Source organism: Babylonia areolata, chromosome 27, assembly GCF_041734735.1.
Source record: "Babylonia areolata isolate BAREFJ2019XMU chromosome 27, ASM4173473v1, whole genome shotgun sequence".
NCBI lineage: Eukaryota > Metazoa > Mollusca > Gastropoda > Neogastropoda > Buccinidae > Babylonia > Babylonia areolata.
The window spans coordinates 32,339,765-32,364,724 of record NC_134902.1 but is presented as its reverse complement, the minus strand read 5'-3'; the positions used below and the strand labels follow the sequence as shown (position 1 = coordinate 32,364,724).

The 24,960-nt window shown below is 42.5% G+C and overlaps 2 protein-coding genes across 4 annotated transcripts in view; one reads left to right on the top strand and one right to left on the bottom strand.

Moving 5' to 3' along the window:
* LOC143301102 (uncharacterized) overlaps positions 1–2,014 on the bottom strand; it is a 15,246-nt gene extending 13,232 nt beyond the window's left edge. Inside the window, exon 1 of one of the 2 annotated variants that reach the window (XM_076615154.1) lies at positions 1,834–2,014. The gene's annotated coding sequence lies outside the window, so the exon portion shown is untranslated. Of the gene's footprint in view, positions 1–1,634 lie in introns of both variants that reach the window. The other variant, XM_076615153.1, reaches the window with a different exon arrangement.
* A 1,674-nt stretch (positions 2,015–3,688) lies between these two features.
* LOC143301025 (beta-sarcoglycan-like) lies at positions 3,689–24,952 on the top strand. Of its 2 annotated transcripts, none has more exons than XM_076615026.1 (7): positions 3,689–3,808; positions 13,483–13,713; positions 16,210–16,401; positions 19,816–19,855; positions 20,867–21,021; positions 22,745–22,882; positions 24,655–24,952. In XM_076615026.1, exons 2-7 carry the CDS (start codon positions 13,489–13,491, stop codon positions 24,859–24,861), a joined length of 957 nt encoding a protein of 318 aa, XP_076471141.1. In that variant the 5' UTR covers positions 3,689–3,808; positions 13,483–13,488; the 3' UTR covers positions 24,862–24,952. The 2 variants fall into 2 exon arrangements, with proteins under 2 accessions (XP_076471141.1, XP_076471140.1); XM_076615025.1 differs by lacking the exon at positions 3,689–3,808 and adding an exon at positions 8,945–9,017.
* Positions 24,953–24,960: the final 8 nt, after the last annotated feature.

The window sequence follows — 24,960 nt, the reverse complement described above, 5'->3', positions numbered from 1 at the left end:
GCGTGCGTGCGTGCGTGCGTGCGTGCGTGTGTGTGTGTGTGTGTGTGTGTGTGTGTGTGTGTGTGTGTGATGTAAAAAAAAAAAAATCGAAAAAAGGCACCTGAGAAAACCGTCCCGTTCTCGACTGCAGGGAAACATTACCGTGTATGGCAGGCACACACAGACATGGCTGTGTAGAAAATGTGTCAGGTCGCTGATAACAAACGACCTGTCCAGTATGAGTATCAGTATCACTGAGTAGCTCAAGGAGGCGTCACTGCGTTCGGTCAAATCCATATACACTACACCACATCTGCCAAGCTGATGCCTGACCAGCAGCGTAATCCAACGCGCTCAGTCAGGCCTTGAGAAGAGAAAAAAAGAAAAAAGAAAAATAATAAAATAACAAAAATTATTATAAAAAAAAAAGTTCAAGTGTGCTCGTTCAGGCATTACCGGAATCGGGTTAACTATGGGTTATTGCAAAGGCAATACATTCTCTGCTTATTCTCCTCACGTCTCGCACCTACCTGAACACAAAATATTCATCTCGATGGTGGCATGGGATAGAATGGAAGGAAAGCATCAAAACGAGAAGAAGGAAGACAACTTTCTGTGAATTGAGCAGTCAGGGAAAGTTGAATTTTCTGCCGGCTATGAATGAGTTAAGAAGAGGATGTGGTTAGCAGCTAGCTTATGCATTTTGGATATTAATTGCCTCGGTATCTCTCACTTCCTAAGCCGCATTGCACACACACACACACACACACACACACACACACACACACACACACACACACACACACACACACACACACACAGATCGAGGCACTTTCTCTTTCTCAGTCTCTCTCACCGGCACACACACACACACACACACACACACACACACACACACACACACACACACACACAAACACACACACACACGCACAGACACACACACACTGAGACACCTCGCTATTATGTGAAACAGAAGTTGTCATTCATGCACAGAACAATTAGTTGTCTGTCGTAATGGAGGCCTATGAGTAATTCTGATCAGGTAAACTAACTCTTAGAAGGAAAAGAGAGAAATCGAAGAAAAAAAGACAATTATCATTTTTATAGTTTCCCTTTTTTTTTTTCCAAGTTACAGTTTGTTCCTGATTATTAAACGTTTTGCCTTTCTTCAGTTATGCAATCAATTTTGAGAAGTGATAAACATTAAACGTCAATGAACGCTCTCCGGTTATAAAAAATCAGCACTGATACAAAAAAGCTTGTGCAGAGCATTTCTAGCTATACAAAATACTTTAGTGCCAGGATCTAGTTTTACATTTGCAAATCAGTGTAACCTTTTTCACTCGTACATTGACATGCGCCGGCTGATTACCAGACTACAGTACACACACACACACACACACACACACACACACACAGAGTCACACATACCATTTCATCCATCTACATTCTGACATCATCTCAACTTTTTGTTTTTTTCTTCCCTGTCTCACTGACGGCGAAAGACATTAATTGTGAGACCGCACATGTCGATACACCAGTAACTGAAAAATCAAACAGATTTGAATGGGTTTACGGTTGTTTAACAGATCTACATAACTAATAATCGAGTAGGTTCAAAGCACGGAAAGCAGTTTAAAAAGTAACCATACCTTTCCAGTGTCCAATTCTTCGCTGCGCACAATCCTAGCACAGTAACACAACCTTCGTTGGGCGAAACAAGACAAGCTGACACAGTTTGCCGCGGTTCCGGTAGGATCGATGCCCATCCAAAGAGGCCTTGGTTTTTAACATATAAGAACCAGCGTCATTGCCAAACATATCAAGATACCATGCATGTGTGCAGCATACCCTTCTCGTGAAACGATTCTGTATGCTGCCTCATGATTCATCATCGAATGAACACAGCGGCGTCCATGTTCGTTGGGTGAGGCTGTTACTTCGCGCCGGGGCAGTGCTGGTAGTCTTCAGCCGCGAGCTCTAAAAATAACTGGGCGCTTGAGCTTTCCAGCCAGCCCCCATAGAGTCAGAGCACGCGCGCGCGCACATCTGCCACAGCGTTGTCCTTTTGCACGACAGAAGTGATGACGTCAATGTCTGAAAATAGTGATTCGTCTGTGTGTCTGTTGTGACTGTCTCCGTCCCATGTCCGCTCTTCTGTCTATGTCTCTGTTATGACTGTCTCGGAAGGAGGAAGGTGGCACAATGGTTAAGACGCTCAGCTGCCAATACAGAGAGTCCGTGAGGGTGTGGGTTCGAATCCCGCTCTCGCCCTTTCTCCTAAGTTTGACTGGAAAATCAAACTGAGCGTCTAGTCTTTCGGATGAGACGATAAACCGAGGTCCCGTGTGCAGCACGCACTTGGCGCACTGAAAAAGAACCCATGGCAACGAGAGTGTTGTCCTCTGGCGAAATTACGTAAAATGAAATCCACTTTCACAGGTACACAAATATGTAAGCATGCACTCAAGGCCTGACTAAGCGCGTTGGGTTATGCTGCTGGTCAGGCATCTGCTCAGCAGATGTGGTGTGGCGTGTATGGATTTGTCCGAACGCAGTGACGCCTCCTTGAGAAAGTGAAACTGAAACTGAAACTATGACTGTCTCCGTCTATGTCCGTACTTCTATGTCTCTGTCTGTCTTTCTTTGTGCTCCCCCTCGCCCCCTGCACCCCCCCTCTCTCTCTCTCTCTTCCCCGCTTGGGAAACTTTTAAGGAAGAAGGTGGCAGAATGGTGAAGACGCTCTACAAGCAAAACAGTGCCCGTGACTGAGGTAGTGGGTTCGATTCCCGGTCTCGTTCTTTCCGGGCTCCTAAGTTTGACTGGAAAAATCAGGGTACCGTGTACAGCACGCCCTTGGGGCACTGAAAACACACACACACACACACACACACACACACGCACATGGTGCCTTGTCAATATATCACCGTGACTGCCCGTATGGCAGTCTCTGACTTCAGTCAGTTCTCGGAACAAAGAAAAATAATGTATGAGATGTGGTGTGGCAACAGATGGCCGTGAGCGTGGAAACGATAATTGAAGCCAGCCTTATTCATGGTTGACTGATATCAGTCTTGCAACACACACGTGGTGTTCGTCTATCGATTTGCGTCAGTTCAGCAGAATAACATGCTGTAAACGAATGACCACCTGTTCAGTTGTGTGTGTATATGTGTGTGTGTGTGTGTGTGTGCGCGCGCGCGCGCGCGCGCGAACACGCCCGTATTTGTGTGTGTGTGTTTGTGCTGCACGCCCAACATCGGCACCGTTTCAAGGCACTGATAAGTTACTCAGTTCCACTGCCGACGCCGCTCATTCCTCAGTAAGTCCCTATATACATGGCCACCCCCGGGCTCGTCTGCGGCATCCACAGGGAACCATCGATGTTACTGAGGTCGCCAGGCGCCGTATTCAAGAGACCATCGTGTCTGCGGGTAAATGTGTACCTGCCGGGTAATCTGCATGAGGCGAGGGCAAGCGATCGCCGGTATTCAGGAACCGCACAAGAGCCTCAGGCTATACCCGCGGTTCTACAAAACCGAAGGCAATTACTCTTACTATTACCTGCCAAGGGTGACAGCCCACGAGGCAAAGGTAAATATGACGAATCCTTTTGTTGCGTTGGTTTTGTTCTGAGGAAAAACAGGCGTTTTGCGGTGAGACCGTGTCTTGAATACGGCCCCTGACACTGAGACAGTTTGATCGTATCCTTTGTCCGCTTGGCTGTCAAAACTGACGAATTGAGACTGGCAGACGTCAATATATTCCACTGATCTGACTAACGGAAGAGGGGGTACGATCTGGTACGTTACACCGGGCTGAAGCTGTAAGTTTACCATGTGTTGTATTCTTCACTGAGGTTTGTATTGTGAGACAATGGAATGATGGCAAATGACTCTCAGAGCCGTATTTCGGAGGCTTTTCAAACTGGGGCAAAAAGCATGCAAGGCGTCAGTTGGGGCAAGACGCCTACCCGAGTGGGCCTTTTGCCCCTTCACTGGGTGTTTTGTCCCCTGTGATTTGGAAAAGACGGTGAAGTCTTTCTTTGTGCTTTTCTCTGACATAAAGTGTTTTGCTTGATAAATCTTAAACAGCATTGCTGTACTTGTGCATTCATACATACAAAATACAAAAAAGAAATATTAATTTTTTACAGGCCATAAGACCCATGTGAACGAAGGAGGAATGGCAACTATTTATTCAAGGTAATTTCATATTCAACTACGCACTATACATGTATGTTTTGTTGTTATTGTTGTTGTTGTTGTGATTTTTTTTTTTTTTTTTATTACTGGAAGTAACCTTGCAGTTACGACCTTTATGCATTCCGTTATATCAATTCTGAATTTTAAAATCCTACCATTTGATGTGTTTGAACAGAGGAACTGGATCTTGAAATCTGAAGGGGATATGTAATAACAAAGGAGAATTTTCATTTTTAAGCAAGAATGTGTACTTTGGGCAGACAAAATAAATGGCATACATCTTTCACTCCGCATCTGTCACACTGGACACAGAATGGGTTCACTATTGATTTCTGAAAGCGACATGTGCTGTTCAAATATAGTATACTGCACCCTGAAAGGCAAAGTGCATTCATAACATGCGTGCATGTGAGAGATGGAAGGGGTGAGGGGGTGGTATACGTGCAGATGTACCGCCTTCAGAACAGTTAACAAATGGATGTCCATTCCCATAACCACATGTAGCATCTGGGCCTTCATCGTGTTCCACTCAGCAGATCAGGGCCATTCTTAATGACATCTCTCCAAAAACTGACATTCAAAACGCCAGTGGGCTTACAAAAAAAGCAGAATCAGCGGCCATCATAACATCTCCACCGTACAAAGCAAACATTCTCGAGATACAGGCAAACGACTTTGTGAGGCCTTTCATCTCTTCTGGAGTATTGGCCGTCAACAACAGACCTCCACAATCCCCTATCCTAGCTGTGTCTTTGCCTATGTTTGGCTCCTGGTAAGGTCCATCTTCGTGGTGTCTGCTTGGAGGTGTCTTCGTCACGTGTTTCTCGGTCAGTATCTTTTTCTTACTTTGACGACATGTCAGGGCCTGTCTGGTGATGCTTGTCGATTGTTTTCGTAGTGTTTGCTTGATCCATCCTCAGTTTCTTCTTCAATTCCTTTCAGCTGACAGTTGTGTCTTCTTCCATTGGTAGATGCTGCTGATCTTGTCACGGTGGCCAGTGGGTCTATAGGATTCTTCTCAGACAGGAGTCGATGAATATCGGCACTTTGCTGAATGAAGTCTTTTTCATCCTCCATCGCTCAGTACCACACAGCAGCACATACTTCACGTTGGAACTGAAGAACCGAATTTCAGTTTATATTAAGTACGGCACTGTGGAGGTCCAGACATTCATGAGCTGTTGTATTAAGGCTGCTCTGGCCTTGACAATCCTTACTTTGACATCTGCATCTGTGCTGGCCTGCTTGTCAATGGTGCTTCCAAAATAAGTGAATGGTTCCACTTCAACCAGTACCTCACCTTTGAGTGTGACTGGCTCAGCACCAGTTGCATTAAATGTTCTCATGATCTCCGTCCTGTCCCTGTGGATGTTGAGGCGTGCTTGTGATGAGTTGTCCTCTAGTACTGTGGTCTTACACTGCATCTCCTGCTGGTTATGGGACAGCAGGGAAAGATCATCCGCAATGTCGGTCATCCACCTGCTTTCACAGTGTCCTTTGGACTCGGATCGTTTCTTATCTGTTCTATGAACGTTTTCAGAATGCAATCAATGACAAGCAGGAAGAAAAACATAAACAGGCAGTATTGCCGAGCACCAGTCCTGACCTGAAACTGTCTGGTGAATGATGATAGATGACTGCAATCATTCGGCAAAGAAGACTTCTTCCTTGAAAAAAAAAAGAAAAAGAAAAAAAGTTACATGAGCAGCAGAGGAGCACGGCTGAGACTAGAAAGAAATCTGGAAGAACTCAGTGCTCAGTAAAAGAAAAGTGGAAGAGAGGAATGGCGAAGAAGACGATTGGTTCTGTTTAATATGTACAGTCGCACCAGTCCTCGTGAGATGCGGGTGTAACACCTAATGTGCCTCCAATGGGCACAACCCCCACATGTGTCCAGTTAGCCATTACTGCAGTTCTAGTGACATTGATTAGTTTGAAAAGCTGAACAAGCACACACACACACACACACACACACACACACACACACACACACACACACACACACACACACAGCCAGAGGTTTGCAACCAGTTTTGTTGATCATTTTCATTGTAGGATTTGCTTTTCACGTGATTATAATAGAATTGCCTAGACTCTAAGAGAGAGAGAGCGTGCTTATGTGATTTCTGGAGGAAGAGTGACAAGCTGAAAGAATAAAGGCTGTGTGACAGTGAATGAGAGAGAGAGAGAGAGAGTAACGATTAAAGCTATGACGGACGCAATAGCCGAGTGGTTAAAGCGGCGTTGGACTTTCAATCTGAGGGTCCCGGGTTCGAATCTCGGTAACGGGGCCTGCATGGTTGGTAAAGGGTGGAGATTTTCCTGATCTCCCAGGTCAATATAATTATGTGCAGACCTGCTTGTACCTGAATCCCCTTCGTGTCCAAATATGCACGTCAGTTAAAGATCCTGTAATCCATGTCGTTGGTTGGTGGGTTATGAAAACAAGAATATACCTAGCATGCACACCTCCGAAAACGTAGTATGGCTGCCTACATGGTGGGGGGTAAAAATGGCCATACACTGGCGTAAAAGCCCACTCGATCAGGCTCGTATACACACACTGAAGTGAACGTGGGAGTTGTAGCCCACGATCTTGAACGACTCGAGAAAAAAAAGAAGAAAACTATAAGCACTGCCAGTTTACTGAAGCAGGCCCTTTTCAACGCGACGCGACTCGATTTATATCCTGTTGAGTATCAAGTTACGGTAACAAGTTAGATCAAGGGGCAAAACGCCCACACTTGGCGCCGTTTGCCGCTCCGTCGCTCGAGGGCGTTTTGCCCCACGTCTGGGGCAAGACTGAAGGCCAAAAACAATTATTTTTTTTTAGTCGATCACCTCTCAGTTTACGTATAATTGCTTGTTTCAGTCTTCGATTGCTTGGGATATGTTGTAGTGTGGTTGGGCCGCTATCGTTTACACCAAGTTACTGTAGTTAAGATGTGTTAGTGGCTTCACCGAGTGAGAAGAGAAACCGGATTTCTTATGCTACATTTACACTAGGCCGGTATCTTAGCTCAACTCAGGTTGCCTCAACTCCCTTGCGAATGCAGTTTTTTTTTTTTTTTTAAATAAGCCCCGCCTCCCCGCCACGTCACACGCGCAGCAAGAACTGCCACCAACTCACAATATCCTTCCTCATCTAGCTCGGCAACGCTAGCACAACTAGTTGCTGGGAGTTGAGATGCCTAGTGTAAATTAGCTCTAAGGGGGGCCTCTTGCTCCGCGCGAACTGATTACTATATGATGAGTGCACGTTAGCTGAGTGGGCTCAGTCGGTGCACCAGCTTGTCCGCCGACGCGTTTGTATGTTCACTCCGCTTTCATACCAGAATGTATGCGCCATTATTATGATAATCAGTGGCGCATACATTCTGGCATGAAAGCGCATGTGCCCGGCGGTGCGCGTCGGCAGCAACAGCTGCGGGCAATGCCGCGCGGCCAGAACTGAATCCATAATAACTTAATAATGAGAATAATAAACTGTCACTTTCCCGAATCAGTGAACATAGCTCAGTCAGGCCATGCAGGCTCAGTGTGTCAGTACAGCCGTACAGAACTGACTCGCGCCACTTTCAGTCAACCGCATGAGTTCAGTCGTCACCGACATTCCGGCGGCGACTGACAGACTGATGTCGCAAGGCCGGATGCAAGCCCGGATATACAGGCATTTGAACAGTCTCAGTGTAACATATAGCCTGTGTCATCACTCCTATATAGTAGCGATAGTTGGGGGAAAATATGTTTCAAAAGAAATGTGTCACGTGTGTGTGTCAGTGTGTGTGTGTGTGTGTGTGTGATACCCGGTCTCTCTCTCTCTCTCTCTCTGTGCGCGCGCGCCGCGGCCGGGTGTGCGTGTATGCAAACCGTCAGAGAACAACACAGACACAACCACCACCACTCTCTTCCTTCCACCTATAGCCCTCAGACTCCCCTCCCCCCGGCCCCCTCGCCCACTTTGTTGTTGTTGTTGTCGTTGTTGGCTTTTCGCTGACACTTTCGATCACTGAGTGGAAAGACGTAAAGTTGAAGCACACTTCAGTTCACCGCTCTACAGACTGAGCCGCGACTACGCATAAATATCATATGTCACTCGAAGTGAATTAATTGAGGAAGCACTCTATCTGTGGACTTAATTGTGGCTGCCGGCGCGGACTTAAAAACATAAATTCTGTTTAGATGTACGTGTGTCAAGGGTCTCCACGCGGTAAACAACACTTCCAGTCCCCCCCACCCCACCCCCGCGCCACTTCCCCCACCCACCCCCACCTCTCCCGCCCCGATTCCCTATCCCGCTGCCTTAATTCTGCCCCTCCTCACCCCCCCCCCCCCCCCCCCCCCCAATCCCCCTGAACAGCAGTGAAATGATGCCACCTTCACCACACTCTTCTTCACATCATCATGGAACAACAACTGCAATAATTATATTATATATTTATATTAATTGCGAACCACCCCCCCCCCCCTCCCCGAGTTTTAGGTGCCAGAATAATCAACCTGTATGACTGTAGGCCCTCAACAACGAAGAAGAAGAAGAGTGAGATGTAAACATGATTATAATGAATGTATCAGTGGATGCAAATAGCAGCTGTGTCCGTGACCCCTGATATTTGCCTATGACCTCTGGAATCCGGGCTGGCACTAGGCCTACAGCAGCAACGGCATGCAGAGATTTCTATTCGTCTGCCGCCGGGGGGGGAGGGGGGGGGGTGTCTGCGCGAAAGTTTTCTCTTTCTCTTCTTGTGAATAGGTTCCAGAATTTCCCAGCATCCTCAGAACTGTTCCAAGATGGAAAACATGGCGTCTTCAGAAATGGACGTGATGGAGGTATGAGCGAAAATAAGTTGAAAACAAAGCTTTTGTTTTGTTGAGAGAGAGAGAGAGAGAGAGAGCAGAACTTTGATAGGGATGGGATATGTTTGTTGTAGTGACAATATTTAAAAAAAAAAAAAAGTTAGATGTGTTTGTTCTTGTGGCAATCATAGAAAAGTTTTTGTGCGTGTGTTTTTATTAAGCTTATGTTTTGCACACATGGCATTAATGTGTGTGTGTGTGTGTGTGTGTGTGTGTGTGTTAAAGCAAAACCTTGATGATGATACTTGATAGATATGTCAGTGGCTATCGTTTGAAAGTTATATGTTTGTTCCAATGGCAATCATCCTAAAAAAAACCACAAAAAAAAGTAACTTTTTGTGCCTTCATGTGTTTTAATGTGTTTTCATCCTGTTTTGCGCACATGATATTGATTTTTGGTGTGTGTGTGTGTGTCTGTGTGTGTGTGTTCATGCATACATAAGAGTAAATTATGGATGATCACCACATTTGTTGTTCAAGTGATAATTATAAAAATTCTTGTTTTTGTGCATGTGGTTTTTATCTTGTCAGTTTACATATATACCATGTGTGTGTGTGTGTGTGTGTGTGTGTGTGTGTGTGCACCATTATTTTTTGCATGATTATCCATATTGTTTATTTTTAGTACACCTTTTTCTCTTTTACAACCACACCTACTGATAGTAATACTACTTTGATTAAGTTCAGGAGTTACTGCTGTTACTGCTCAATATAAAAAAAAAAAGTGCTGTTTACTTGTTATGTGGTTAAATCGCTTAGTAATTTCTTAAGTGCTGCGAATACTACTACTTATGCTGTTTCTTTTGCGATGAAATTTCTTCTCAGTTCTACAGTTATGGGCTGTAACACACACACACACACACACATATATATATATATATATATATATATATATATATATATGTATGTATGCTTGACTTCATGAACAGACTACCCAGTGTATTACTGCTTTTTGTTGTTGCTTTTTTTCAGTCTTACTGCTGTACTTGTTCCTCCCTCCCTCCCTCCGTGTGTGTGTGTGTGTGTGTGTGTGTGTGTGTGTGTGTGAGCCCCAGCTAAAGAAAGCCACTCTGGATCACAGTGATCTCAAATTTTTGGCCCTGTATTCAACCTTGCTTTCGTGTCCAAAATTATTGAAAAAATTGTTTCTCTCCCAACTTTGAGACCATTTAGCATTAAACAACCTGTTCTCTTCTTTTCAGTCAGCATATAGATCCGTCTATAATGTTGAAACTGCTTCGTTGAAAGTAGTTAATGACCTGTTACTGTCTGTTGATGAAGGTAAACTGTCTGCGCTAACTTTGCTCAATCTGTAGGCTGTGTTTGACACAATAGACCACAGTATACTCCTTTCCAGACTTGAATATTTTTGGGAATTTACTCAACAGTTCTGAATAGTGAATTGGTTTTCTTCATACCTATCCAACTGCTTCCAGATTGTCTCTGTTAATAACTTTAAGTCTGATCCAACCGTGATCTCCTATGGTGTGCCACAACACTCTGTCCTGGGCCCCGTTCTGTTCGTTCTGTACACTGCTCCTCTTTCTGATGTCATTTCTGGCCATTCTGTTCTTCACCACTCATTTGCTGATGATACTAAGCTACAAAAGTCTGCAGAACCAAACCAAGTACACAGTGTGATTCTGTCAATGCAGGATTGTATTCTTGATGTTAAATCCTGGATGACATTCAACAAACTAAAATTAAATGATGACAAAACTGAAGCTATGATTATTTCCTCTGCAAGAATGTTCAAATCTACTTCTGTGCCTGCCTCTATTGTGGTTGGTGATACCACAGTTCAGTTTTCTAAATCAGCAAGGAACCTTGGAGTCATTCCTGACTCAAACCTCAGCATGCACGCTCAGGTTGTAAATCTGATACGCATAGTCAATTGTGAACTTAGCTGCATCAACTTTATCTGTCAGTACCTTTCTGTTGAAACTACTAAAACTCTTATTTCTGCTTTTGTGCTGTCACGAATCAACTACTGTAATTCTCTTCTCATAGGCTGCCCACATAATCTTCTTCATTGAATTAAAAAACTTCAGAAAAATGCTGCCTGTCTGATCTTATCAGTGTTTACACTCCCGCAAGGAATCTCCACTTTTCCTCTGACTGTTACCTTTTAAAACTTCGTGTCAATACAAGAACCTAAGGTGAACGTTCTTTCTTCTTTGCTGCTCCTCACATCTGGAACAACCTTCCTCATCATATCTGTGCATCTGATTCTATTTCTGCTTTCTGCTTATCACTAAAAACTCATCTTTTTAAAACCTATCTATAGGCACTCTCAGCTTGCTTGTTCTCCAACACCACCCATGTCAGCTCACTTTGGATACATGTATGTGGAATGGGAAAGGGAGTGTGTGTGTGGGTGGGGAGGGGAGGGGATTTTGAGAAAGAGTGGTCATGAATGATTTATGTAATTTGTAAAATTTTTCTTTCATGTAAAGCACCCTGAGCTCTTAGTGAGAAAGGGCGCTATATAGATGTACATTATTATTATTATTATTATTGATAATGTAACTTAAATATTTTGTGACAGTTTTCTCCAGAATAACTCCATGTGGATGTTTTGTACTGCATTGCATTTCATTGTATTGTGATGTATTGCATTGCATTGAAAAGTATTACTTTTTGTCGCAATATATTTCTCTTTGTGAAATTTGGGCTGCTGTCCCCAGGGAGAGCGCATTGCCACAGTGCAGCACCAACTTGATTTTCTGGGCTCTTTTACATACACTAAGTAGATGGTGCATACAGGACTGCAGTTTATCACCTCATCCAATTGACCAATGTCCAGACCACCTCTCAATGTCAAGTGGAGGGAGAAAAAAATTTGGTGAGTGTGGAATTCGATTCCATGCCCTCAGGTTCTGTCTTATTGTAGGCAGACACGTTGCTTTTGGCCACCACTTCACCTTGAATTTTCTGGAGGGTTAGGGGGGAGACAGCGTATGTGTTAGTGCGATAAAACTATGAATATATTTAAACTATTAAAGAACCATGAGTTACCATCTCATCTAAATGACTATAGCATCCAGGGGTGGGTGGGTACAGGGTGGGGGTGGGTAGGGGTGTGCGTCAATGGCAGACTATAAATATATCATTTTTAGGGAGCTCTGTTTTAGTGTTTATTTTTCATCTGAATGACTATAACAGCCAGACCACCACTCTTGAATAGTGGAAGGGGAGAACATTCTGGTGAGTGGGATTTGATCCCGTGCCCTCAGAGTCTCTCGCTTCCTGTATAGACACATTACCACCATGCCACCACTCCATGTATGTGTGTGTGTGTTAGAGGACGGTGGCAGAATGGCTAAGATGCTCATCTGCCAATACAGAGTCTGTAAGGGTCTGGGTTTGAACCCCGCTCTCACCCTTTCTCCCAAATTTGACTGGAAAATCGATGGGCGCCACAGCTGAATGGTTAAAGCGTTGGACTTTCGATCTGAGGGTCCCGGGTTCGAATCATGGTGACGGTGCCTGGTGGGTAAAGGGTGGAGATTTTTATGATCTCCCAGGTCAACATATGTGCAGACCTGCCAGTGCCTGAACCCCCTTCCTGTGTATACGCAAGCATAAGATCAAATACGCACGTTAAAGATCCTGTAATCCATGTCAGCGTTCGGTGGGTTATGGAAATAAGAACATACCCAGCATGCACACCCCCGAAAGCAGAGTATGGCTGCCTACATGGCGGGGTTAAAACGGTCATACATGTAAAAAGCCCACTCGCGTATATACGAGTGAACGTGGGAGTTGAAGCCCACGAACGCAGAAGAAGAAGAACACAGGAAAATCAAACTGAACATCAAGTCATTAGGATGAGACGATAAACAGAGTCCTGTGTACAGCATGCACTTGGCGCACCAAAACCCCCCCCCCAAAACCCATGACAGCGTAAGTGTTGTCCTCTGGCAAAATTCTTAGAACAAGTCCACTCTGATAGGTACACGAATATATACATGTGCATGCGCTCAAGGCCTAAGTGTGTTGGGTTGTGCTGCTGGTCAGGCATCTGCCCAGCAGTTTCAGTTTCAGTTTCAGTAGCTCCAGGAGGCGTCACTGCGTTCGGACAAATCCATATACGCTACACCACATCTGCCAAGCAGATGCCTGACCAGCAGCGTAACCCAACGCGCTTAGTCAGGCCTTGAGGAAAAAAAAAGAAAAAAAAAGGTGAATAAATAATAGATAAGCGTACATAAATAAGTAAATAAATAAATAAATAATAATTATGATATATATATATAAAAAAAGGGTAGTAGTAGTAGTAGTAGTAGTAATAATAATAATAATAATAATAATAAAAAAATAAAAAATAAATAAATACAATGAGGATGCAGATGTGGTGTAGTGTATATATATGGATTGGTCCGAATGACAGTGATGCCTCCTTGAGAAACTGAAAGTGAAACCGTGTGTGTTTCAGACCAGCATGATGTCTCAGTCATCCATGGTGTCAGCCTCAGGGTCCATGTCCATGAGAGAGAAGTCGCAGCTGAAGCGACGCATCAACAAAGAGCACAACAGCAATTTCCGGGCCGGCTACGTACCTGTCAACGAGATCTACCTGCACAAGGCTGGCATCCGAGGCCGGAAAGGGTTCCTGCTGTACGCCTGTCTCATCTTCCTGCTGGTGGTGGTTGCGCTGAATACGGCGGTATGGTTATGTTTTATTTTGTTTGTTTTGTTTTTTTGCTGGTTTATTTATGTCTTTTATTTATCTATGTTTTTATGTGCTTGTTCGTTTAGGTATTGTGATGTATGAGTGTATGTTGTTTATGAAGCTTTTGTTTATGTATGAATATGAAACAGTGTTTGAGTGTTTTGTGGTCTTTCTTGCCCTGTTCTCATAGTGACCTCTTGTTTTAGATTCCCCTCCACTTCTACGCTTGGGGTTAGAGTCCTGTCAAGGTTTTCAGTGTCAGCAGATTCGTGGGGGACTGTCGATGGAGGGATGTGGTGGCCGTCTCCACACTGTGGAGGATGCTCCTCAGTCTGGCTCTGTGACTAAGGGAATTTTTGACTCACTTGTGTAAACAAAGTGAGTCTATGTTTTAACCCGGTGTTCGGTTGTCTGTGTGTGTGTGTGTGTCCGTGTGTCTGTGTGTCCGTGGTAAACTTTAACATTGACATTTTCTCTGCAAATACTTTGTCAGTTGACACCAAATTTGGCATAAAAATAGGAAAAATTCAGTTCTTTCTAATCATCTTGTTTAAAACAATATTGCACCTCTGGGATGGGCACAAAAAAATATATAAAAAAAGCCTAATTATATGCAAACTGCATTTACTGTTATATTTACATTTTATGTATTCTCTAAACTTGGCACTTTGACCTCTTATTCTGACACAACAACAAGAGGAGTCATTATTATCATTTTTTGTTCAAACAGGAGCTTCTTTTGCTAAGCATGGAATTTTTATTTATTTTGCAAACGTTTTGGGGCAGTTGGTAAAAAAGGGAAATTACTCTGTAATTAATGCTAGGGACTTAATTTATCACAAGTGAGTCTTGAAGACCTTGCCTCTCTTGTTTAATTTATTTATTTATTTTTTTAAGTATAATGCAGTCTCTTCATGAATGTCAACTTCTCATGTTCTGTCTTGATGTTTGGTTATCTAACTTATACTTCAGTGAGTGTAAATGTATAGCATACCAACGCTGGTGGTGGCGTATGTTCCACCAGTGTAGTGTGTATCTGTCTGAGACCCACTGTTGTCATAGGTATCTCTTGATTGGCAGTCACACACTAGCTTTCCTGACTGATCAGCTGTTTCGATATTTGGCCATTAGAAAGCAGAGGCTGTGGCACATGCTGGACTTCTCCAGCCTATGTACTATTAGGTTCCAGCAAACCAAGATATTGTTACTTCTTCTGCTTTCATTGGCTTGGAGATTTGTATTTGTATTTGTATTTCTTTTTATCACAACAGATTTCTCTGTGTGAAATTCGGGCTGCTCTCCCTGGGGAGAGCGCCTCGCTACACTACAGCGCCACCCATTTTTTTGTATTTTTTCCTGTGTGCAGTTTGATTTGTTTTTCCTATTGATGTGGATTTTTCTACAGAATTTTGCCAGGAACAACCCTTTTGTTGCCGTGGGTTCTTTTACGTGCGCTAAGTGCATGCTGGACACGGGACCTCGGTTTATCGTCTCATCCGAATGACTAGCGTCCAGACCACCACTCAAGGTCTAGTGGAGGGGGAGAAAATATCGGCGGCTGAGCCGTGATTCGAACCAGCGCGCTCAGATTCTCTCGCTTCCTAGGCGGACGCGTTACCTCTAGGCCATCACTCCACAGATGGGATAAATTTATCCACCAGGTATGGCAAAACCAGGGATCAAACTCAGGGGTAAACTTGGGTGAGAGTCCAGCGCTCTGACCGTTCGGCCTCCGCACATGTCATATTTAAATAATTCATATTTCTCTAGCCAGACACCTGGGAAGATATTCATATTTTTATAGTCTGACACATGTATGCAAGTGCAGAGCCTTGGCCAAAGGATGATTCAGCGCTTATAGCTTTTAGAGGCGTTTGATTGGCTGAGAGCGGACCGGGGCAAGACTGCTCGTCCTTTCACTGTTAGCCGCGCGAAATTTGGCCAAGCAGAGCAAACTGATAGGCCTAGTTTGCATCAGTTTGACATGGTACAGTATATGTAACACCAAACATGGAGTATAATACAAACTCCTCCTTTTGCTGTTGTTCTGATAACAACCAGCTACATGGTTTGCTGTGTCTTTTTTTTCTTCTTCTTCTTCTTTTTCCTTTTGTCTCCCTTATGATACATTTCACGTTGTCGGTTTGTCATCTTTAATCACAGACATTGAAGACTGCAATCTCACCGAAAGCCATTCTGTTTGTACCCGGCTCCTGGTAAACTGATATCCTCAAACCCTTGATCACTAGGATCCTTTTAACTGGTTAATTTCTGTTCACTTAAGTGTGACAAAGATATGCACATGTTCACATGGTTAGGTTAGATGTAACTTTGCTTGCTTGATGTTAACTTGCCCCATGAGAATATGTGTGTCGCTGTGGTGGCATAGTGATGAACTGACTGGCACAATAAACATCATGCAAGAGTTCCTAAAAGACTCTTTTTTTAAAAAAAAACAAGAAAAAAAACAAACAACCACATTTATTTCAGTTGATGGCTTGGCTGATGTGGATCTACCACATCACTCACAAGGGGATGGAGCCACTGGAGTTCACGCGCAGCTCTGGCGGCTACCTGCTGCGCTTCCTGGATCCAGCCCACTTTGACTCCCTGTTGCTGAACGGGGTCTACCTTGGCAGTCGCCACAACACCAGTCTCACCTTCTCTGGAAACAACTCCAAGGTGTGTTTGCTGATTATAATTATTTTTGTTGTAGGCACGCACAAAATGTGGAATTCACATGTGAAGAATTCGTGCGAAATTTGCATGCAAAAAAAAAAAAGAGAGAGAAAAAAAAAAAAGCTGTTCATCCAGACGGTACAGATTTATCTGCGGTCAGTGTTGATTGAGACGGGCGCAATAGCCGAGTGGTTAAAGCGTTGGACTGTCAATCTGAGGGTCCCGGGTTTGAATCATGGTGACGGCGCCTGGTGGGTAAAGGATGGAGATTTTTACGATCTCCCAGGTCAACATATGTGCAGACCTGCTAGTGCCTGAACCCCCCTTCATGTGTATATGCAAGCAGAAGATCAAATACGCACGTTAAAGATCCTGTAATCCATGTCAGCGTTCGGTGGGTTATGGAAACAAGAACATACCCAGCATGCACACCCCCAAAAACGGAGTATGGCTGCCTACATGGCGGGGTAAAAACGGTCATACACGTAAAAGCCCACTGGTGTGCATACGAGTGAACGCAGAAGAAGAAGTGTTGATTGAAACCATGGTGCCAGCACAACTAAGGCAAGCACTGTGTGTCAAAAATGAGAGAATTTTGAATGTAGTCCTGTTGGTATGGAAGAAGAAACGCGAAGCGAAAAGGAAACATTGTTTTTGGGTGAGCAACATTAGTTTTGTAGCTCAGGCAGCAGGACGGATGCTTACAACCACCTGAACAAGGAGTGTGGTTCTGAAAGATATCTCTACAAGAAAAGCTTGTGGTTAACGAGGAAGCAGTTTGCTCAAGTATTGGACTTGGTAGAGGTGGATCTCATCAAAGTATTGGTTCTGGTAGAGGTGGATCTCATCAAAGTACTGGACTTGGTAGAGATGGATCTCATCAAAGTACTGGACTTGGTAGAGGTGGATCTCATCAAAGAACTAGACTTGGTAGAGGTGGATCTCATCAAAGTACTGGACTTGGTAGAGGTGGATCTCATCAAAGTATTGGTTCTGGTAGAGGTGGATCTCATCAAAGTACTGGACTTGGTAGAGATGGATCTCATCAAAGTACTGGACTTGGTAGAGGTGGATCTCATCAAAGAACTAGACTTGGTAGAGGTGGATCTCATCAAAGTACTGGACTTGGTAGAGGTGGATCTCATCAAAGTACTGGACTTGGTAGAGGTGGATCTTATCAAAGTGTTGGTTCTGGTAGAGGTGGATCTCATCAAAGTACTGGACTTGGTAGAGGTGGATCTCATCAAAGTATTGGTTCTGGTAGAGGTGGATCTCATCAAAGTATTGGTTCTGGTAGAGGTGGATCTCATCAAAGTACTGGACTTGGTAGAGGTGGATCTCATCAAAGTACTAGACTTGGTAGAGGTGGATCTTATCAATGTACTGGACTTGGTAGAGGTGGATCTCATCAAAGTACTGGACTTGGTAGAGGTGGATCTCATCAAAGTACTAGACTTGGTAGAGGTGGATCTTATCAGTGTACTGGACTTGGTAGAGGTGGATCTCATCAAAGTACTGGACTTGGTAGAGGTGGATCTCATCAAAGTATTGGACCTGGTAGAGGTGGATCTCATCAAAGTACTGGACTTGGTAGAGGTGGATCTCATCAAAGTATTGGTTCTGGTAGAGGTGGATCTCATCAAAGTACTGGACTTGGTAGAGGTGGATCTCATCAAAGTACTGGACTTGGTAGAGGTGGATCTCATCAAAGTACTGGACTTGGTAGAGGTGGATCTCATCAAAGTATTGGACCAGGTAGAGGTGGATCTCATCAGAGTATTGGACCAGGTAGAGGTGGATCTCATCAGAGTATTGGACCAGGTAGAGGTGGATCTCATCAAATGCTGCCTCAGCCGAGGAGGGATCTTCTGAAAGACTGGTGAAATTCACATGTGAAGTCAAAAGTTTCACTCCCTCACATGAAAGAAAAGTTCAGTAAAAGTTTTTTTGTGTGTGTGAAATTAATAATTTCTTTTGGTCTTTGAATTCATCCAACGAGAAAAGAAAAGAAGAAAAAAAGTGATGCCAGTATTTTTCATTTAGTGCAAAGTTTGCATACAAATTTTACATGTTTTTTTCAGGTCTGTGTAATTTTGCTTTAATTTGGTAATAATTGAAAAAAAAGTGTGTGTGTGTGTGTACTCATGCATGCATATGTGTGTGCTTTTTGAACATGTGTACGTGTCTGTGTATACAAGTATGAGTACATGTGTGCATTTGCTTTATTCGTGTTCAGAAGATCATAATTTATATTGAGAAAGAAATGGATATCTTTAAACTATAAAGAGAATGGTGAGAAGATTCAGTTATGAAAGAAACTATACTATTCCTGTATGGAGCTGTAGTTACCAGAGGTCAGCGACAGAGAGGCTGTGACCATCCCAACTACCAAATATATGGTGGCCTGACATCTAACTTCTAAAAAAGTTGCATAATTTTTAAAGTTGTTTTTTTTTTTAAAGTCCCCCCTCGTTTTAAGCTTCATTATTTATTATTATTATTATTATCATTACCACTACCTTTTAAAAAATTTTTTTTTATCATAATTATTATTTATTTATTTATGTAAGCAAGCTTATCTATTATTCATTCACCTTTTTTGACTCACTTGTGTGAACAAAGTGAGTCTATGTTTTAACCCGGTGTTCGGCTGTCTGTGTGTGTGTGTCTGTGTGTCTGTGTGTCCGTGGTAAACTTTAACATTGACATTTTCTCTGCAAATACTTGTCAGTTGACACCAAATTTGGCATAAAAATAGGAAAAATTCAGTTCTTTCCAGTCATCTTGTTTAAAACAATACTGCACCTCTGGGATGGGCACAAAAAAAAAAATAATGAAGCCTAATTATATGCAAACTGCATTTACTGTTATAGTCATGTTTTTTGTATTCTCTAAACTTGGCACTTTGATCTGATATTCTGACCCAACAACGAGCAGTCATTATTATGATTTTTTTTCAAACAGGAACTTCTTTTGCTAAGCATGGAAGTTTTATTTATTTTGCAAACGTTTTGGTGCAGAGTGGTAAAAAAGGGAAATTACTCTGTAATTAATGCTAGGGGACTTAATTTGCTTTAAACTGACCTTTCTAATCTTAAACATTACATTTTGAAATTATACTCAATACATAAAAAGCTTGGATTTTAAAAAAAAGTGTATCACAAGTGAGTCTTGAAGGCCTTGCTTCTCTTGTTAAAGTTTTTATTTTTATTTTTATTTTTTAAGTTCCCCCCTCGTTTTAAGCTTCATCCATGCACTGGTGACACCCTAGTAAAGACTTTGTTCTTGTAACATTGCATGAATGTAAAACGCAGTGGGACAGATCTATCGCATGTATTTTATTCCATGAACAAGGATTAGGAAAAACATTTTCAATGTGGCTTGGTTTTTTTTCTTTCTTTTTTTTTTCTTCTCCAGTTTGTGATGTCTGCGTTTGAAGCGAGAAACGAATCTATGGGTGAGTTTTGCTTGAATTTCCCATCTCTTCTCTCTCTCTCTCTCCCTCCCCCCTCTCTCTCCCTCTTTCTCCATCTCTGTAAATCTTTCTCTCCCTTTCTCTCCCTCTCTCTCTCCTTCCCTCCCTCTCTCTTTTTCTCTGATTTTCTCATTTTCTGTCTGTACTTTAAAGTTTCCTTTGCCCTTATTTGTCTGAAACTGACAACACAATTTTTATCACATATTTTATACTGGCATCTGGACCATTTTAACTTAAAAAAAAAAAAAATTGTAATGTAAAAATATATATAAGACTGTACATGAAGAAAATAACCTAACTAGAAAATCATATTCAAACAATTTTTTTTTTTTTTTAATGTAGGAACTTAGTTTTACATCTGTGCACATATTGTACATATATAAGAGCATATACATACGCACATACTGATGCATGCATATACACACATGTACAACTTAACACACACACATGCACATATACACCTATCCAAACATATATGAACATATACACCTAAACACACACATATAAACACATACATACATCTGTACACACTTAATATACACCTGTACACCCATATGCACCAATATACACACATAAACACTATGGAGTGATGGCCTAGAGGTAACATGTCCGCCTAGGAAGCGGGAGAGAATCTGAGCATGCTGGTTCGAATCATGGTTCAGCCGCCGATATTTTCTCCCCCTCCACTAGACCTTGAGTGGTGGTCTGGACGCTAGTCATTCGGATGAGACGATAAACCAAGGTTCTGTGTGCAGCATGCACTTAGCTAAAAACAGATAAAACTGCACGCTGGAAAAAATACAAAAAAAAAAAAGGGTGGCGCTGTAGTATAGCGACACGCTCTCCCTGGGGAGAGCAGCCCGAATTTCACATAGAGAAATCTGTTGTGATAAAAAGAAATACAAATACAAAAACACCTCTATAGACATGTAAACCAGTACACAGATACACACATGCCTCAGGTTTTTGTGTTGTCTGTGTGTGTGAACACAGTGGAGATAGAAAAGGACATGGTCCGCTTTTCTGTGGACGAGCTGAAACTGATGACAACACCGGGCAAAAAAGAATTCTTCTCTCTGAACAACCTGAAGATCCCCCAGCTGAAGAACCTGAAAAATCTGCATGCCCAAAGGGTGGAAACTGCTCAGGTATGTTTTTTTGCAGTAATCTTTGGCTGGAGTGTTGAGACAGTCAAGAAACTGGGAAAGTTGAACTTTCAACAGTAATTACATTCCTTTTTGTCTTTGTTCTTGCTTTAATCTGTCATAGTGAGAGGTTTTTATGGGGATTTTTAGGGTTGTATTTTTTTGGTGGTTGGATAGTGTGGGATTTTAATTATTGTGAATTTTCCATGTTTTTGTTTTCCTCCACGTATTATATCTTGAAACTGTGTTTTGAACAACAATAACAAAAAAAAAGAAAAGGAATATGTATATATATATATAAGTTCAAGTGCACAAGCTGACTGCACACACACACACACACACACACACACACACACACACACACATTATGCACCTGGCTTTTTCACTTGGAAGTTCATTGTAATCCAAACCCAAACCCAGACCTAAATCAGCAAATCACTAAATGAGACCGCAGTTGAATACTAGATATGTGGACAAGCACAGTAAGTTTTCCTCCCGAATGGCAGATTATTTCCTTGCATCACATCTTGATTTTGATTTCAGGTTGGATGTTTTTTTTAAAAATTGTTCACAGCATTGAAGACCATCAGAAGCAGACATATTTTGCAGATCTTATGCTGTCGGTTACTTGTGTAGGTTTTAATTGCTTGTAGCCTCAAGGCTCAGCATTTCAATTGAGAATGGATTAAACTTCATTTTAGTGGCAAGACAGGTATCAGTAGGTTTCTTCTGTGTTCGTGGGCTATAACTCCCATGTTTACTTTATGTACCAGTGGGCATCTACATGTATGACCATTGTTACCTCGCCATATAGGCAGCCATACTCAGTTTTCGGGGATGTGCGTGCTGGATATATTCTTTTTTCTACAGACCACTGAACGCCGACTCGGATAACGGGATTTTTTGACGCACATGTTTAATCTTCTGCATGCATTTACACACAAAGAGGGTTCAGACGCTAGCAGGTCTGCTCATTATGTTGACCTGGGAGGCTGGAAAAACTCTCCACCCTTTACCCATCTGGTGCTCAGAAAATGGGGATCGAACTTATGAAGCTTGGGTGAAAATCCAGTGCTCTGATCAGTTGGCCTTAATACCCGTCAGGTTTTTGTTTCATTCTCTTTGGAAGTAATTGTACATGCTCTCATGAGTGACGGGTGCAATAGCCGAATGGTTAAAGCACTGGACTTTCAATCTGAGGGTCCTGGGTTCGAATCTCGGTGCACCTGGTGGGTAAAGGGTGGAGATTTTTCCGATCTCCCAGGTCAACATATGTGCAGACCTGCTAGTGTCTGAACCCCATTCGTGTGTATGCGCACGCAGAAGATCAAATACGCACGTTAAAGATCCTGTAATCCATGTCAGCGTTCGGTGGGTTATGGAAACAAGAATATACCCAGCATGCACACCCCCGAAAACGGAGTATGGCTGCCTACATGGCGGGGTAAATAAATAAAAAAAACGGTCATACACGTAAAATGTTACATGTCTGTCTGAGTGCGTATGTGTGTGCGTCTGAAATCTGATTGAATGACACAGGAAACGAATGATGAGCACCCAGTGGCAGCCGTCAGTCGGCTCTACCCAGGTGGGCAGCCTGTGGTGCAAATGTCCCCGTGTATGTAAAGCGCTCAGAGCTTGGCCTCTGACCGAGGATAGGCGCTATAGAAGTATCCACATCAATCAATCAATCAATCAAGTGATGCTGTGTGTTTGTGTGCTCCAGATAAAGGATGTCCCGAATTACGAAGATCTCAACATTGAATCGTGGGACCAGATACAAATCAGCGGACCAGCAGGCGTCAAGACGATGAGCAAAAAGGAAACGGAGATTCAGGGAAACAATCTTCATCTCACGTCCAAGGTTAGTATGGGACAGGGTTTGTTTTTTTTTTTGTGGTTTTTTTTGCCATAAGTATCAGACAGGATTTTTCTTTTCCATTTGTATAAAACAGGATTTTTTTTTTCCCTGTTAGTATGGAACTGGAATTATTTTTCTTTTTAGTATGGGACAGGATATTTTCCCACCATTAGTATGGGATATGAGTGTGTTTTTACTGTTAGTATAGGACAGGATTTTTTTTTTCCATTTGTATAAGACAGGATTTTTGTTTTCCAGTTAGTAATAGGACAGGATTTTTCCCCCCCATTAGTATGGAACCAGAATTATTTTTCTTGTTCGTATGGGACAGGATATTTTCCCCTGTTAGTATGGGACATGATTGTTTTTTGTTGTTTTTGGTTTTTTTACTGTAAGTACGGGACAGGATTTTCCTTTTCCATTTGTAGTAATGGGGCAGTATTTTTATTCCCATTAGTATGGAACCAGAATTATTTTTTTTGTTAGTATGGGACAGGACATTTTTCCCCATTAGTATGGGATAGATTTTTCTTTTCTCTTAGTGTGGGACAAGATCTTTTCCCCCCATCAGTAAGGGACAGGTTTTTCTTTGCATGTTAGTATGCGACAGGATTTTCTTTGCATGTTTGTATGGGACAGGTTTCAGTATAGGACAGGTTTTATCGTGTTAATATGGGACAGGTTTTATCATGTTAATATGGGACAGGTTTTATCATGTTAGTATGGGACAGGTTTCAGTATGGGACAGGTTTTATCATGTTAGTATGGGACAGGTTTTATCATGTTAGTATGGGACAGGTTTTATCATGTTAGTATGGGACAGGTTTTATCATGTTAGTATGGGACACGTTTCAGTATGGGACAGGTTTTATCATGTTAGTATGGGACAGGATTTATCATGTTAATATGGGACAGGTTTTATCATGTTAGTATGGGACAGGTTTTATCATGTTAGTATGGGACAGGTTTTATCATGTTAATATGGGACATGTTTCAGTATGGGACAGGTTTTATCATGTTAGTATGGGACAGGTTTTATCATGTTAGTATGGAAAGGATTTTTTTTTTCACATTTGCATGTACAGGATGCCCCCCCCACCTCCTGCCCCCCCACTCCCCTCCTCTCCATTAGTATAGGACAGGATTTTTTTTTCCACATTTATATGGGACAGATTTTTTCACGTTTGCATGGGACAGTATCCCCCCCCCCCACCCCAAGCCCCCTGTCAGTGGGGGACAGGATTTTCTTTCCAGTTTGTATGAGACATGAAAAGACTACAACAAATGTCCAAGATCTTAAACACACACACACACACACACACACACACACACACACAAAAGGACGTATTAATGGATCTGTCTTGATGTCTTTCATCTTTATTTGCCAATCTGTTCTTTTTCCTTGTTTTATTTTTTTCTTATATTTTTTAGTCTATTATTTGATTATTCATTATTTTTCTCTAGTGTTTTCAACCAGTGATGAAAATCAAGTACAGAGCATTTTGAAGAAAAAAAAGGAAAAAAAAGAGAGAAAATAATCTGCTCTGTGACTTGCATGTGACTTAGGCAAAAAAGAAAGAAATAAGAAAGAAGAGTAACATACAATTACGAAACACTAAAACTGCTCATTTCACAACATGATTCTGTTATCATATATAGTGACTCTTTTAACAAAAAAATAATGTTCTTTTCACGAAGAAGAAAGTTAGAATAAAGACTTTAAAAACAAGTTGAAAATCAAATTAAAAAAAAAAAGTTGGTGTTGCTGCTTCCAGAATGGCTTGGTTGTGCTGGACGGCCGAGTGGTGATCAAGTTCACCAACGCCGCGGGGATACCGAAGAATGTCAGTAGTGCAGACTCCAAGGTCAACGCCAAACTGTGCGTGTGTGGACACAGCGGTCTGGTGTTCTCCGTTCCCCTCTGGAAACCAGGAATGACCTGTGGCAGTTTGGGCAAGGATAAAAACCCCTGTGTTGCTTGAAGAGGAGGGTGTGAGTGTATGATATTGGTAGTTTGGACAAGGATAAAAACTCTTGTGTTGCTTGAAGAGGGGGCGTGGGGGGTGGGAGGGAGTGTTTGA

Bases quoted from the DNA above. Each gene is read 5' to 3' on its own strand.
- LOC143301025 (XM_076615025.1), top strand. From the start codon at position 8,979: ATGGAAAACATGGCGTCTTCAGAAATGGACGTGATGGAG. The intron at 19,856-20,866 runs GTGAGTTTTGCT...GTGTGAACACAG, and splicing joins AGCGAGAAACGAATCTATGG to TGGAGATAGAAAAGGACATG. The intron at 22,883-24,654 runs GTTAGTATGGGA...TGCTGCTTCCAG, and splicing joins ATCTTCATCTCACGTCCAAG to AATGGCTTGGTTGTGCTGGA.